This window comes from Bos mutus, chromosome 13, assembly GCF_027580195.1.
Source record: "Bos mutus isolate GX-2022 chromosome 13, NWIPB_WYAK_1.1, whole genome shotgun sequence".
Taxonomy (NCBI): domain Eukaryota; kingdom Metazoa; phylum Chordata; class Mammalia; order Artiodactyla; family Bovidae; genus Bos; species Bos mutus.
Window position 1 is genome coordinate 9,170,967 of NC_091629.1, and position 17,114 is coordinate 9,188,080.

Sequence of the window (17,114 nt, forward strand, 5' to 3'; positions counted from 1 at the left end):
TCATGTATGAAACGAGATGCCAGTCCAGGTTCAATGCACGATACTGGATGCTTGGGGCTAGTGCACTGGGACGACCCAGAGGGATGGTATGGGGAGGGAGGAGGGAGGAGGGTTTAGGATGGGGAGCATATGTATACCTGTGATGGATTCATTTTGATATTTGGCAAAACTAATACAATTATGTAAAGTTTAAAAATAAAATGAAATTAAAAAAAAACACTTTATAAAATTAAAAAAAATAAAAATAAAAAACACTTCTTGCTGTTATAAGAGCTTATAGGTTTGTGTCTCTTGTCACTCAAATCAAGGTAAATTTACAAGAGCTGATGACAGCCCCTCTAAACATGGAACACATAAAGTTCTCTTTCATCTTTGTATTTTCAGTTCTTAGTATATATTAGTAAGAAATCATGATAGGATAAATTAAAATATAGATGTGAAATGTAGAACTTTAAAGGAACAGACTGTAACCTCCACTCATTCCTAGAAGTAAATAATTTAAGCAATATTATTATTATTTAAGCATTATTATTAAGCACATCAGTGACTTTTCACTACAAGCAGATAATATTCCTTAGACTTATCAGAAGGGAAGCAATATGCCAGTAGAGAATACATTGTCAACTCCAGGCGATGCATGATCTGCCATTCAAAACTCCCTTAATAATCTCTCTTCTGTTACCCTGCATGGTTGCTTCTGAACCAGAGCACAGCCCACTTATACTTGATTCTTAATGAAACATCTAGTCCCTGACCCTGATCACCTCAGCAGGGACATTATATATCTCAGTTTAGTAGTTTCTACAGAAATTGAGGTCTGCCAGACAAAATGATCCTTAATAGTTGTATTTATTGCCCAGTCTGGCTGATCACCCTCAAAGGAGAACAAAGCCATGAAATCAGCTCTTGACTGGACTTCCTGGACCATCAGGGCGTTAGGAAATGGCTGTTGCCATTGAAACTGTTTACACAGCAAATTATGCAGGAAAATGCTTGGGTTGTGCTTGGGGCCTGAGATTGCTTGTAACAGGACTCTGCTAGCATTTCAGACATGAACTTAACTCTTCATCTTCAGCTCTGGGAACCAAAGCCGTTTCTCTAAGTACCTATGACCCATACCCTAGGACAAAGGCCTATGTGGATGGGCCATAATAATTACTCAGAAGACAAATGCCAGGTTTTTAGTAAGCACCTGGACTCCTTAACATCACTATAGAAATAAAAAATGCAATAATAATGGGAGTGAGAGCATCAGATACTTGAACATTCAAAGAAAAGTTGGGGTCACATAGAAAAATACTGGCACCTACAATTTCTAAGAATAGTTCCAGGTAGTGTTATCACCATATTGTTCTGAGGTGATGTGGAAATAAAGTTTCATGAAGATGAGATATGGACTTTAAAGCTCAATTATTGGGTAGGGCTTTTACATGATTGTTACGTGTATACGAGATCACAAGATAAAGCTCTAGAGAAGATGACTTTGAAATCCATGACTGAAGTCTTCAATAAATATGGAAATCAGACCTCCTGCATGGATGACCCAGGGCTATAAGTTGAATGTCGTGAGCCAAGATGTTTTTACAACATGGAAGAATAAATCAGTGTATGGAAGCAACATTGGGGATTTAGAAGGATGATGACTTTAATTTTTGGCCTTGTGTTTTATGGGGCATTGGAAAAAGATCTCTCCCCTTGGGAAAAGCTGCAAAGTGAGTGGTTTCCTTTTAGAGAAATTCTGTACTCAGGTCAAGGTCACAAAGCGTTCTTTGAATCTTTGAATGTGAGGGTGCACGGGTTTAATTTTTCAAATAGAATGAAGATTGAAAGCATATTTAAACTTTTGGGAGGAAAACACAGCAGCATGAGGACTAATGGAGACAAAGGAGAAAGCATTATGGGATAGGATTGGTATTCAGATGGAGTTACATTTTATAAATGGTGGGACTGTGAGAGATGGTAAAATTAGGTGGCATTAAATTTTCAAATGAGACTCTCCAGTCAAATTCATGCACTGACAGACTACATCTAGTTAATCATCAGAATCATGTAAAAGAGTGATTCTGGGATTCATTCCAGCCCTGCTAGATGGGAATCACTGAGGATGGGGCCTACGTTTTAAATAATATACTTAGGAAATTTTTGTGAAGTCAGCCAATTCTAGGTTTAAGAACAGAACTAGCCTTTGGGACCCATGAGACCTAGTCTTGTGTTGATTTTTTGCATTTGGCAGTGACTGCCCTGGAGTAGGGTTCTGGATGACTAAAGTCAATGGTCTCAGTCTCGTGTGGTCCTGGTGGTGATGGCCAAGGTTCAGGCAGAGCCAACCCAACACCTTCTGGACATTTCCATGAGAAAATCCTACTCCAGTGGAAAATAGGGTTAGATATGCATTGGGATGCAAGAAAGCAGAAAACCCTGAGATTTTTGCTTTTGCTTTTGACTTAATAGGCTTCCCTGATAGCTCAGTTGGTAAAGAATATGTCTGCAATGCAGGAGACCCCAGTTTGATTCCTGGGCTGGGAAGATCTCGTGGAGAAAGGATAGGCTACCCACTCCAGTATTTTGGGGCTTCCCTTGTGGCTCAGCTGGTAAAGAATCTGCCTACAATGCAGGAGAGCTGGGTTCCATCCCTGGGTTGGGAAGATCACCTAGAAAAGGGAAAGGTTACCCCCTCCAGTATTCTGGCCTCGAGAATTCCATGGAATGTTTAGTCCATGGGGTTGCAAAGAGTCAGACATGACTGAGTAACTTTCACTTGTCAGATGACTTAATAGAGGAGATAGATAGTCATGGCATAGATTCTTCAACTCTGATACGCTAAATTCAAGGACTAAGGGGTTTCCTTGCTACTTGCCATCTATGCTTCTGGAATAACCTCTCTCATTCAGGATAGGAAGAAGGAAGGAATGGCATAGGACATAGTTTTGGACACATCGTTCATCAGCTAGATGATCGTCAGGCAGATAACCTTGGTTGCTAGGGAGGCTAAGAAAACAGAGTGTTTAAATTTGGCCTCTGTAATAAAGGAAGGCAAGGAGAACAGGTTTATAAGTTGAGTAAGCATCCATTTGCTACAGAAACTCAACATTAGCATATTTAGAATTAAATTCCAATCTTCTTTCAAACTCTATTTCTTTTCCTATGTTCCCTATTTTAGTCATTAATGCCTGTTTGGTCTCACATAGAAGCCAAGGAGTCATTCTTCAGTCCTTCTTCCCCCTTCTCACCTCCACATTAACTTGGTGCAAAACATTATTGAGAGTATGTTCTTATATTTCTCTAATTGTCTCCACTTACTTATCATTATTCATCTGACTCTGATTTTGTGTGTCCCACATTTTTTTTCCTTGGATTTTGAAAATTCCAGTTTCAGTCTATTCCACTCCACTAATCACTACTATCTGCTATCCACCGGTTTGTACTTTCTAACATCCAACTATGACCAATCTCTACTTTATTTAAATCCCTCAGTAACTCTCATTGCCTTCAGAATGGAATTCAGAATTTTTTTTTTTTTTTGTCATGACACAAGGTCACCAGTATCCTGCTCTTACACACCAGCCCAAATTCTTTCTTCTTAATTCCCCCAAGAATCCCCATATTCTGACCCAAAAGAGCTACTCGTGAGTCCAGTGTTATCTCCTTTTTTGCATATCTTTGCAAACATTGCTCCCTCTGCTTATTTCATAAAAATTTTCTTTGACCTGTCCTGCTACTAGATATCCTTTCAGACTGAGTCAGGGTGTCTTTTCTGAGAAGCCTTCTCTTACAGAAAATGCCCCCACACTCCAAGTCCCTGTACGTACATACACACACAGTATTGATTTGCCTCCACAGCTAAATGCTGAGAATTGAATAACAGATTGAACAAAGAGTATGTGAAATTATTTAAATATCAAGTATTTGGGATTTTGGATGAATTCTTCTTTCTGCCGAGCCACAAGCATCATTCCATAAAAAGCAGATTTAAATAAAATATCATGGGAATATATTTCTTTAGCAGTACTTAAACTTATGCTAAGAATATTATATTATTTTTTAGGTTTTGTTTCAGTATCAAAAATAAAGATATGTCTTCAAAATAATGAGATTTTTATCAGGATGAATTAAGCTGAGGCAAACATTTGCCATGGTTTAGTAGAAACATTGTGTTTTCTGTCATTTTACAGCAGATATATAGCATTTGGAAATGAGTCCACTTGAAAGTGAATGCTGTAATAAGTCTTTTGGTGGTCATTTTGATTTATAGAAATGGTTCTGTTTAAGATATATAGGTTTCCTGACAAGACTTCTCTATTTTCTTCTTCAAACTAGTGTGCTTTCAAAAATTTGTTCAGATTTTTTTTTTTCTTTTGAGACAAGGGAACGATTCTATTACCGTGTTTTTATTTTCTCTGTTTTGATGCTTTGATACCCGGTGTCTTGCTGATCACAGAGGGTCTGTCTCTTCCAGAGTGAACCAATTCCTAGAGACAGTAAACCAGCTCGCCTTACAGTGTATTTTTCAAACCGACAGCCACCTCTTTAGGCTTTCATACTCTGGGTCACTAGATACCTGCCTTAATTACCCCAGGGGGAGTGCATGTTTTCTAAGGCAGTAGTTAAAAAAAAAAAATATCACAGACTGGATGGCTTAAGGTGGTACTAGTGGTAAAGAACCTGCTTGCCAAAGCAGGAGACATAGGAGACACAGGTTTGATCCCTGGGTCAGGAAAATCCCATGGAGGAGGGTATGACAACCCACTCCAGTATTCTTGCCTGGAGAATCCAATGGACAGAAGAACCTGGCAGGCTACAGTCCATAGGGTCGCACAGAGTCAGATGTGACTGAAGAGACTAAGAATGCACAAACAGATGGCTTAAAGCAACAGAAATTTCATTTCTCATGATTCAGAAGGCTGGAAATCCAGGATCGAGGGGTCACCAAGTTTGTTTTTCTTGCATTTTTTTCCCCTTGCTTGTGGATGACTGTCTTCTCCTTGGTCTTCATATAGTCTTCTTTCTCTTTGTGTCCATGTGCTAAATGCCTCTTCTTTTAAGGACACCAATCATATTGGACTAGAGCCCGCCATTATGGCCACACTTTCCCTTAATTACCTCTTTACAGACCCTATCTCCAAATATGGTCACATTCTGAGCTACTGAGTGTTTGGACTTGAACCTATGAATTGGTGGTGGTGGGTACAGTTCAGCCCATCAGAGCAACTAGGGAGAGCCCTGACTGACTAAATGAGATATCGATGGATTTTCAGACCATGGCTCTATGTTTGTCAAAACACACAGAAATAAATACCAGAAATGTATGATTTTATTGTTTAAATTTTTTTAAATTAAAAAGAAACAGTAACTTTTTACAATTGGGAAAATTCTGATCATGAGAAATCCACTAGATAGATTTTCTCTTGTTCTTATATTTTATTTCACCACATAGATTATCATGTGTACTATTATCATTAGGAAAACAAACAGTTTCTATTTTTTACTATAGAAGTATAAACAACTCTATAAATAAAGTGATAGATACAGGTATTATCATGGTTTCTGAAGGCTTTCAAGTTGGACAATAAAACTAAATTCTTTTTATAACATTAAAGAAATATTTTAGATTACTTCCATGCTTCCATTGCATTACTTCCATGCAACAGTATCTAACCACTGCCCTTCCAAGACAGGGGTATTCACTGTGTGTTTATTATAAGGAAGATCTGTTTAGGCTTTACCAAAATAGAAAATATGAAAAAAGATCAGTGTTTGTGACTAAATAAGAATATGCTTAATCACTGATTCTTAAATAACATTGATTCTTGAACAAATCACTATGTATTCTTATAAAGATTGCATGATATAGCTCACAATCAGAATATCATGAATATTCTGTGAATATTTTTAGGTTGGTTTGCCAGGATTTTGCCTTAGTCTCATTTATAAACATTCCAAGTATACAAGTTATCTCTTGATGAAAACCTGAATAATGCTTATATATTATCCAGTTAAATAAGCATTATTTAGCTAGTTACCTTTTTATCTTATTAATTTCTAGCTACCTTTTAAGATCTAATGACTATTCATTGGAATTCATTACTGATTTAAGAAAACTGATAGAGAAATTGTCAAAAGCCCCTGGAGTCAAAAGTAGATGTCAATTATAACTTTTGCAGCAGCAGCCTTGAGGCTTGGATTTCATTCTGTACCATCTGAGGGAGTCTGGTCAATTTCATGTAACCTGTTTGTACAAGATAAGATTTGAAGGATGGCAGGCTTTGCACATGTGGCTTCATCGGTACAGACTTTGAAATTGTTGACAAAGCTTCATCCTGCTGATTATACATCATTGATGGAGAATTTTAAAATGCCAAAGATAATTTTCTACAGCTGGATTGTGGTGCAATGTAAGAATTAAAGAGAGAGAGGCTGGAGAGGGAGAAAATTGAATATGAATATAAATATAGATGACATCTTTAAATAGCTTTGAGCTCTGAAATAGAATACACTAAAACAAAAAGCTGTTCAGGAGATTAATTGATGGACAATTTATTGTACCCCTCCCACATGTCATTGATTTTGTGGTTGCGAATTCCATTCGGGGGACTAAAGGTAGTAAAAGTGGCTAACATTGGTGAAAGATATTTAATACCAACTGATACAAGCTGCATTTTAAATTCCATGCATGAGAATTCTCTGGTGGTTCAGTGATTGACACTTTGCCTTCTCCTGTAGGGGATGCATGTTTTATCCCTGGTAGGGAGCTAAGATCCATCCCACCTGCCTCCTGGCCAAAAAACCAAAATATAAACAACAGAAGCAATGTTGTAACAAATTCAACAAAGACTTTAAAAATGATCCACGTCAAAAAAAAATTTTTTTTAATTCCATGCAATTTGTACTTCACTGTTTTGCTATTTTTGTTTATAGCACTTTTGTGGGTATTGTTTTGTACAAATAGTAAAAAAATTAGAGATAATATACAACATCTAATTGAACTATGGCAAATATTTAATTATGGAGCTCTAGGGGTAGAAGATTTGTAGCTCTTATATGAATCTACAAAAATTACCGTTTTAATTGTTTCACAGTAATTGTTATTGCTCAATCTTCGCTTCATTTATTGCCCACACTCCTTTAATTGCATATACAGTTTTATTTTCCTTGAATCTTAGGTTCAAGAAGCTTTGCATATTCATCATTTGTTAGCTTCCATTATGAGAAACCAGATTAAGGATGTTATGCACAAATCATTTTCATAACCAATTGGTTCAATTTTATTTCCAATAAAAATACAATTTATATAGAGTTTGTACTATTTTAAAATATTTCATTAAATAGGTCTTAGGTCATTTATTTATCCATTCATTAAACAGGTACATATTGAACATCTATGTTATATCAAGAATTTTTCTAGATGTATGGGAGAAGCAGTAAAAAAAAAAAAAAAAAAAAGCAGTAATCCCTGAGTTCATGGAATTTATATTTTAATCAGACAGTGAATGAAATTAAACAAGTAAATAGAAAAATGTATTTTATGTCAAGTGATGACACATGTTTTAGATACAATAAAACAGCAGAAAATTGAGATGAGAGTGCCCAGGTAAGGGGGAAATGAAGTTTTAAGTAGAGTTTTAAAGTTTTAAATAGATCACGCATGGTCACTTGGAGAATGTGTATATATATATATTTTTTTTTTTTTTTTCTCAGAAAATAAGTTGAAGGAACTAGCCATGTGTACATTGGAAGGAAGCCATGTGTAAATGTAGAAGTCCTGAGGCAAAAGTAAGCCTGGTTTGTGTGAGGATCGTGCAAAGGAATTTTACATCTATTTCCCGTAGGACAGAAGCCCGTGTGATGATCTTGAGCAGAGGAACCAAGATCTGACTCACTGCTTGATTTGGCTTTAACATGTTCTGGTGGTACACCAGTGTCCATAGATGATGGTGACAAGCTGGCACAGGCAGAGAGGGATATCATTTGATGTCAAAAGATTCAGAAGTCAAATATTTAGGCAGGTGAGAAATCTCCATTCTACTTTACACAGTGGCTGTATCAGTTTTCATTCCCACCAAAAGTGTACGAGGGTTCCCTTCTCACCACACCCTTGCCAACATTTGTTATCCGTGTTCTTTCTGATGGCAGTCATTCTGACTAGTGTATGGTGATATCTAATTGTGGTTTTGATTTGCATTTCCCTGATGATTAGTGATGTTGGGCATCTTTTCATGACTTGTTGGTCATCTGCATTTCCCCTTTGATAAAAGTGTCTATTCATTTCTTTTCCTCATTTTTATCTGGTCATTTGTTGGTTTGGTTGGTTTTTTGATGTTAAGTTGTATTGCTGTTTATATATTTTGGACATTAACCCCTTATTAGTAATCATTTGCTAATGTTTTTTTCCCATTCCCATGGTCTCTTTTGCTGTACAAAAGCTTAATTAATTAAAAATATAATTAGGTCCCATTTGTTTATTTTTGCTTTTACTTCCTTTACTTTAGGAGATGGATCATTCCTGTGATTTATATCAAAGAGTGTTCTGCCTGTGTTTCCTCTAGGAGTTTTATTGTATCTGGTCTTACAATCAGGTCTTTATTTGACTTTATTTTTGTCTATGATATTAGAGAATGTTCTAATTTCATTCTTTTTACATGTAGCTGTCTAGCTTTCCCAGCACTACTTATTGAAAAGTCTGTATTTTCTTCACGGTATATTCTTGCCTCTTTTTGTGCTGAGTGAGAATTATCGGTGGAAGCAGGGGATAAAAGGACAATTCCACCATCTTCAAGTCCTGTGTTGGGAGGACTATGGGGGTGGGGGGAGTGGGCGGAAGTAGGCTCCATTTGGAAGAGCTGCAAGGAAAGTAAATCCAGGGCGGACCCAGGTAAAGAGGGTACCATATGTTGTATTTGATACATGTACAGTTATCAGCCTAATGACAGTCTCTTTGTTTCCACATTAAGGCATGTAACCTACTTCACTGGAGACCTAGATGTTTTGGCTTGGGGTCTTAGAAATCACCACAGAGATCTGATTAAAATCTAGAAGTACTGGCATGGTTGTTTTATTCTCTCTCAGAATTCTCTTCCTGAATTTGTTTCTTTGTCTATATAATGGTGTGATGCTGCCATAGAGAAGAGTTGGGTTCAGCAGTCTCTGTAGAACAAAGGTTAACCTTTTGAGAAATCCATGATCCTTTCTAGTGATACCACAGCTCACTTTTTGCCAATCTTTACATTTAACAGATGACATTTTGCCATGTCAAGAGGCATCAAATACCGAGAAGGAACTATGCCATCCAGATAGAAGTCTCTGCAGATTTGATTCTACAGACGAAGGATTGAGGTGTAAGTGTAAAAATGAGATGCCTGCCTGCCATCCATGAGACTCGGACCCCAAGAGACATATCAAACTGCTAGTAGGGGTACTCACTTGACAAGCTCTGTTGTCATCAATGTTCTCGTTTTACCAGGAGTATCATTGGGGTTTTAGCTGGATTGTAATTGGAAGTGTGTGGTTTATTAAAAAAGTGAAAGATAGTAAATATATCAAGTTAAGGTAATGTTTTGAAAAACAGTTGCTCTAAAAATCATGAAATTAAATACAATGTATCTTCTTTAAAATTTTAATGTGATTATGAATAGTAAGTGGTTTAAGCTAACTGAATTCCATAAAGTAGGTAAAGTCTGGTATTTCTTATGAAAAAAAACCACAATGGAAGTATGGTAATGGTTCTCATTTGGGAAGATGCCTGTCTGGATCAAATTAAGAACTTTTAAAAAGAAGAGTTCACTCTAAGGCTTATAGGTATGAATTTGTGTATTTGTGTGTGTATATATGCTTAGCCTTGATTGCAGCTCTAGCCCTTGTTAAGCAGCCACTCCAGTAGACTGTGATAGTCTGCCAGCATCTTTCTCTCCTCTCTTCAGTGTGTCAAGCCTGTGGATTTGCATTTGACATGTGTGACTGGGTATCAGAAGCAACTGCTGGGCAAACTTCCTGGATGCGCACAAAAGCAAGAGAAATTCCTGTGTTAGAATATACACCTCAACAACATCAAAGCAGTGATGATGAAGGTAGCAAAGAAAAATCATATCAATTATACTTCCATTTTTACTTTTTTTAGTGTTTGCTCTAGACTCATAAAAATGCATTTACAACTAATCTATTTTCAAATAACTCTATACTTTTCATGGGTAGTGCAAGGAACTTATTATAATAAAATACTCCTAATTCTTCCCTCAATTCTCTCATATTATTGATGTAATTCATTTCACTTAATTAGCAAATACATTAAGACTATTCCTGTTGTGAACAACAGGAATATTTTTTTTGATCAACAGGAATATTATTTTTTGATCAACTAAGCAAGCTGAAAATAAAATGTTTTGTTTTAGATTCATTTATTCCTTCTCTAACACTGTTCCTTTCTTTATGTAGATCAGAATTTCTGACCTGCATCATTTTCCTTCTCTCTGAAGAATGCCTTTTAGCATTTCTTACAAAGCAAGTCTGGAGTATTTCAAAATTTTTGCTTGTCCTTGTCTGCAGTTTTTAATATAATAATTTGCGTAGGTGTCGTTTCTTGGACATTTATCCTACTTGGTGTTTCCTGAGCTTGTAGGATCTGCACTTTGGTGTCTGTCTGACATTGATTTGGGGGAAAACTCTCAGTCATTACTACTTCAAATATTGGTTTTCTTCCTGTCTCTCTTCTTCTCATACTCCCATTATGCATATGTTGCATCTTTTGTAGTTTTCCCAGAGTTCTTAGATAGAATTATAGAATTGCTCCTTTATTTTCCACTGTTTGCTTTTCAGTTTTGGAAGTTCCTATTGTATTCTTAAGCTCAGATTCATTCCTCAGTTGAGTCAGTCTATTAATGAGTTCTTTGAAGGCATTCTTCATTTCTGTTCTAGTGTTTTTTATTCCTAACATTCTAAACTCTCTGCCTATATTATCCTTTTTGCATGTTTTCTACTTTTTCTGTTAGAACTCTTAACTTATTAATCCTAATTTTAAAAAATTTTCAGTCTTATTATAACATCCCTGTCATTTATGGGCCTAGTTCTGATGCTTTTTCTTTCTCTTCAAACTATATATTTTTGCCTTTTAGTACGCCTTGTAATTTTTTTGTGAAAGCCAAGCATATTGGAATTAAGATAAATAGGTATCTAATATGAGTTTTTATATTTTTCCAGCTATAGATTAGGCTCTGTTTACTGATGGTGATAGCTTTTAATGTCTGAGATGAAAATTGTATCTGATATTTTTGTTTTTGTCCCACCGTTGTCTTTGTGTTTCCCTAGAGATGTCTTCTGAAATAAGGTCTGAGGCCTGCTGTTCTTTTAATAACATGCCCTTGTTATTTTACAAGACCACTTTTGATGTGGTGATAACTTGTGAGAGGAAGGGAAGCATCCTATAGTCCCATGAGTCAATCTCAGTCTTTGAGAGAAATGGTACTTTTGCTCTAAAACCTTCACAAATCCTCCTCCCTTACATCAGGTGAGACAGGAATGCCAGAGGGGACTGGGTCTGGATATTTGCCTCACTTCATGTGGAAGGTTAGAACCTAATGGATTTGATATTTCACTTCTCCCTGATCTCAACTGCAGTCAGTTATATGGTGGTGGCGGCAAATAGTTTGAGTGAAAGCCTTGTTAAGAATAACAGGAGAGGCCAGGTATATTTCAAAATTAGTACTTTCCTTTTCCTCTGTGCTGTGCTCAGCTGCTTCATTCCTGTCTGACTCTTTGCGACCTATGGACTATAGCCCACCAGGCTCCTCTGTCCACAGGATTCTCTAGGCAAGAATACTGGAGTGGGTTGCCGTGCCCTCTTTTGGGGGATCTTCCCAACCCAGGAATTGAGCCTATATCTCCAGGGTCTTCTGCGTTTGCAGGCAGGTTCTTTACCCACTGAGCCACCTGGGAAGCCCCTTTTCCCCTTGTTGTTTTGTTGTTCAGTTGCTCGGTCGTGTCTGACTCTTTGCAACCCCACGGACTGCAGCACGCCAGGCTTCCCTGTCCTTCACCATCTCCTGGAGCTTGCTCAAACTCATGTCCATTGAGTCAGTGGTGCCATGCAACCATCTATTCCCCTGCTGCTGCTGCTAAGTCACTTCAGTCGTGTCCAACTCTGTGCGACCCCATAGACAGCAGCCCACCAGGCTCCCCCATCCCTGGGATTCTCCACGCAAGAACAGTGGAGTGGGTTGCCATTTCCTTCTCCAATGCAGGAAAATGAAAAGTGAAAGTGAAGTCGCTCAGTCGTGTCTGACTCTTTGCAACCCCATGGACTTCAGACTACCAGGCTCCTCCATCCACAGGATTTTCCAGGCAAGAGTACTAGAGTGGGTTGCCGTTGCCTTCTCTTCTCCCTCAGTTCAGTTCAGTCACTCAGTCATGTCCGACTGTTTGCAAACCCATGAATCGAAGCACGCTAGGCCTCCCTGTCCCTCACCAACTCCCGGAGTTCACTCAGACTCATGTCCATCGAGTCAGTGATGCCATCCAGACATCTCATCCTCTGTCGTCCCCTTCTCCTCCTGCCCCCAATCCCTCCCAGCATCAGAGTCTTTTCCAATGAGTCAATTCTTCACATGAGGTGGCCAAAGTACTGGAGTTTCAGCTTTATCATCAGTCCTTCCAAAGAAATCCCAGGGCTGATCTCCTTTAGAATGGACTGGTTGGATCTCCTTGCAGTCCAAGGGACTCTCAAGAGTCTTCTCCAACACCACAGTTCAAAAGCTTCAATTCTTTGGCACTCAGCCTTCTTCACAGTCCAACTCTCACATCTGTTCATGACCACAGGAAAACCATAGCCTTGACTAGACGAACCTTTGTTGACAAAGTAATGTCTCAACTGTAGGCAAAAAGGGATTTTGCTCTAACTCTTACTGTGAGAATCTGGTAGGGCTCCTGGAGGTAAAACAGAATGGGGTCCTCCCTAAGATGGGACTGTCTGGAGTTTTCAGCTCTTAAGTGTGTTCACACTGAGCCTCTAGCAGTTCATTCATACAGTCCAGATTTCTCCACCCCAGCACTGATTCCCACAGAAGTTTGTGTTCTTGGGATTCTGGTCTTGTGTGTTGTGATTCTCTATTTCTGCTTGTGTCACCAATTCCTGCCCAGTGGTTTGTACCCTGATCTCAATTTTCTTAGGGGTATAAGAGGAGTTGTTGATTTTCATTTCATATATTTTCTTGCTGAGTGGACGGGAGTAGCAACTCCCAAACTCTTTACATAGTTGTCCAGAAACAGGAAAACTTGCAGGCTCTTTTTCAATGAGATTTGTTCTCTTTCTCCACTACCTTTATTCTTTACAGCTCTTTTTCTTTGTTCTTGCCTTCTTGTTCAGCTGTTTTATTGTGGTATTACTCAGCAACCCAGAACCTTATGTGAATAACATTCCTGTTTTAGGGTCTCATATGTTTTCCACATTCTGTCACTTAGCCCTAGCCACAGCAATGAGGGTAAACATATTTCCCATCTCGGTTTATAAGCAAGATTCCCAGCCCTAATCTCTAACTTCATTAAGAGAATTAGACTCTGTTCATTCAGGACTGTGCAGCATTTGAAGTAGTTGAAATTCTAGCTATTACAGCCTGTGTCTGGTCTCAAGTCTGAGAGTTCTATGGTTTCAGCTCTGTTCATCATATCTATTTTTCCTTTTGAAATGTTTTCTCTTGTGCTTATTGTTCTCTGCTTTTATAAAACTGTATTTTTATGTCATTTATCATTTCCTTGTGTATAGGTCAGAGGCAAAGTATTAATTTATTGTACTATTTTGATTAAAGTCAATCAGAGCTTCACTAAATTCATAGTTTATTTTCGAACCTGTAGGAATATTTGCTATCTTACAAGGAAATAGAGCATTCAAAAGACCTTATTTTTGAAAATTAAAGTTATGAAAATATAGAAATAGCTTTGTATTTCTGCATTATATGTATTACTGAATTAAACAAATCCAAATTAGTTTTAAGAATCAGTTGGGAAAAATTGATTGACAATATTTTTATGTACTACAAAACCCATCTATGTAATTTAGTGGGATTGTAAGTATCTGGTGCTTCAACATAGTTTGGTCAGAAAGAGGCAGTTTAAATTACATTCCCTTAAATGATAAAGGTTTTCCTGTGAAGAATAGAAAAAATAATCAAAAGGGAAAATAATTCTGGGGAGAAAGATGAGGAATTTTTGATTAAAGAAAGATTGCATTGTGACATTTAAATGATCATTTGGTGGCACAGAGATTTTTATATCAATAGATTTCTTTTTATAAGAACATTCATATTGAGGATGGTATAAAACTTTGATTTCAGGAATTAGGATGAAATTACAATGCATTTTAGAAATCAAATACGGCAGCACTTCCCCGGTGGTCCAATGGTTAAGACTTTATCTTCCAATGCAGGGGGTGAGGGTTCTACCCCTGGTCAGGCAGCTAAGATCCCATATGTCTCATGGCTGAAAAAACCAAAGCAGAAAACAATATTGGAACAAATTCAATAAAGACTTTAAAAATGGTCCACATCAAAAAAAAAAAGAAAATACGAAAGTGAAAATCTATAATTTGTAGTTGATGTCATTTAAAAAAAATCCTATTCTTTTAAATAAAATACTTGTGTTTCAAACTTGATTTTGAAAATTCCAGAAACACGATAATTTTGTTCAAACAGAAACAGCTGGGTTTTTTTTCTAAGTTGCTTTTCCCCCCTTTATTTTTCAGGTTACTGTCTATGGATAGGGGCTAAGCAAGCTTCTACTCTTAACCATTTAGACAGCAGGGCTTATCTGAATAGCTCCGTGTGTCACTGCCTGGGCAGGAGCTGCCATCTTCGATTCTATTACGCTATGGAAAACAGTGTTCTCAGAGTAGGACTGTCTAATGATAAGGTGAGAAGAAATTTGTATTACTTTCAAATTCATTAGTAAATGAAATTTCTATTCTTGGCAATTTGTGTTTCTATTTCTTAGTTATATGTAGACTGAAGGTATTCTTTAACTTGCCTTTATTTGCTACACTTTTATTTTTTTTCTCTGAGGGGGAGTTTATGTTTTTATTTTCCATTATGGTTTAGTAAAAGATACTGAATGTAGTTTCCTGTGCTATACAGTAGGACCTTGTTTATTTGGCATACCTTTAAAAAATGTACCAAGAAATTGGTTTCAGAGATATTGTCATGTACAAAAGTCATGGTGGTAGTTTGTAAAAACTTCATAAGATTTTTAAAACTCATGAAAATATGTTAAAAGAAACTATGGTGTCATAATGTATTGGGGATTCCATATTATTAACTCTACACTGAAGTGTTGATGTGATCTGCTCTGGACCTTTAATCTCTGTATCCTTAAAGCTATAAATATGATGGAAGCAAATTACTTGTTCTGTTACAGTAGATACAGTTTTAAAAGATTGATAATTGCTGATTAAATAAGCCAAATGAGTCATATAAGTGGAAAAAAATAGTGCATTGGGCAGAGTGAAAGCTGTAGTGGTAATGCTAGTGAGTAAAAAAAAAAACTAACTTTAACTGAAAACAGTTCTCTACACATGCAAAAAATACTTGAGACACTGAGAATTTCTATTGTGAAAATTTTATTTACAGGTAGGAATAAAGAAATCGTAGGGGTAAACAGCAGTCATTGTAGAAATGGGAGACATTTGACAATAATGGCAGGAATCCTGACATTGGAAAGGACAGTAAAAGCCGCCAATCAAGTTTCCTTTTGCTCAGATGGCTTTGGGTAAATCGAGTTGAAACCTCTGTGTGACATCAGTCAGGTTCATTCTTCAACGGAAGTTTGTCACTTGTACTTATCAGGTGCCACTAACCGTCTTTCAGAAGCATTTTCTTTTGTTCTTTTTTTAAAATTCATTATTTTTAATTGGAGAATAATTGCTTTACAATATTGCATTGGTTTCTGCCATATATCAACATGAGTCTGCCATAGGTATACATATGTCCTCTCCCTCTTGAATCTCCTTCCCACCCTCCACTCCATCCCAGCCCTCTAGGTTGTCACAGAGCACCAGATCTGAGCTCCATGTATTATACAGCAAATGTCCACTGGCTATCTAATATTACACACATAATGTATGTGTTTCAGGGCTAGTCTCTCCATTTGGCCCACCCTCTTCTTCCCTCTGTGTCCACAAGCCTGTTCTCTATGACCGCCTCTCCGTTGCTGTCCCGCAGATAGGTTCATCAGTTACCATCTTTCTAGATTCCATATATATATACATCAATATATGATATTTGTCTTTCTCTTTCTGTACTTCATCTTGTATAATAGGCTCTAGAAGTGTGAAGTGACTTCATAGTTGATCCTCAAGTATCAGACTTCTTATTACCAAGATACTCGAACATTGACAAGGCGTTCTTTTTCTCCTGAGTTCTATCATTTCACCTGTCCCTTTTTCTTTTTGTGTCATTCTCATCATATCCAGTTTTTTTCCTTCTCTTTTCTAGGACCTTCACAGACTTCTAAAGCTAAATACTCTCATTAGATGGCCTAATACATTTTCCTCTGTTACATGGATGAGACACAATTTGTAGCATTTTGTAACTATATTTTCATCACATTTTTTTTTCAGTAGTATTTGGCAGTCTACTGCCCAAGAATCTATTTGATATATTTCATTCAATTTGACGTGGTATGAGGTGGGTGGAGGGGCTGAAACATCTCCCTGCCCTTTCTGTAGGGCTGCAAACTTTTCAGATAATTGGAGAAATTTCACAAACAAAAATAGGTTTAACTTTATGTATATATGTTGTAGCATTCAAGTGTCAAGCATCTTTTAGTTATTATCAGCTGTGCCACGTAAACCAGTCCAGTGAGCTTTCATGTACTTTGAAACTTTCTGTAATTTCCAAATCCTTCTTCAACAAAGGCATTGTAAAAAGAAAATTGTGAGATTTTGTTGAGCTTATATTATGGTTAAAGATGCGTTTTAAAAAGTATGGTGCTACAATACTGCTTTTCACAAGATGGGTAATTAATATTCATTAAATGTTGAATGAGTTACTACCCTAAGTAGAAAGTTGTGTTATTTATCTTCTAATACTAAGGATTATTTTAATATCCTGAACATCAGTGGTGGATTATGTTTCAGTGCATGT

General features: G+C 37.1%; 1 protein-coding gene across 1 annotated transcript in view; it reads left to right on the forward strand.

Moving 5' to 3' along the window:
- Positions 1-17,114, forward strand: part of MALRD1 (MAM and LDL receptor class A domain containing 1) — a 576,646-nt gene that overhangs the window by 30,838 nt on the left and 528,694 nt on the right. Inside the window, exons 6-8 of the mRNA XM_070382053.1 lie at positions 9,231-9,332; positions 9,915-10,061; positions 14,720-14,886. Coding sequence (XP_070238154.1) covers positions 9,231-9,332; positions 9,915-10,061; positions 14,720-14,886 — 416 coding nt within the window. The remainder of the gene's footprint in view (positions 1-9,230; positions 9,333-9,914; positions 10,062-14,719; positions 14,887-17,114) is intronic.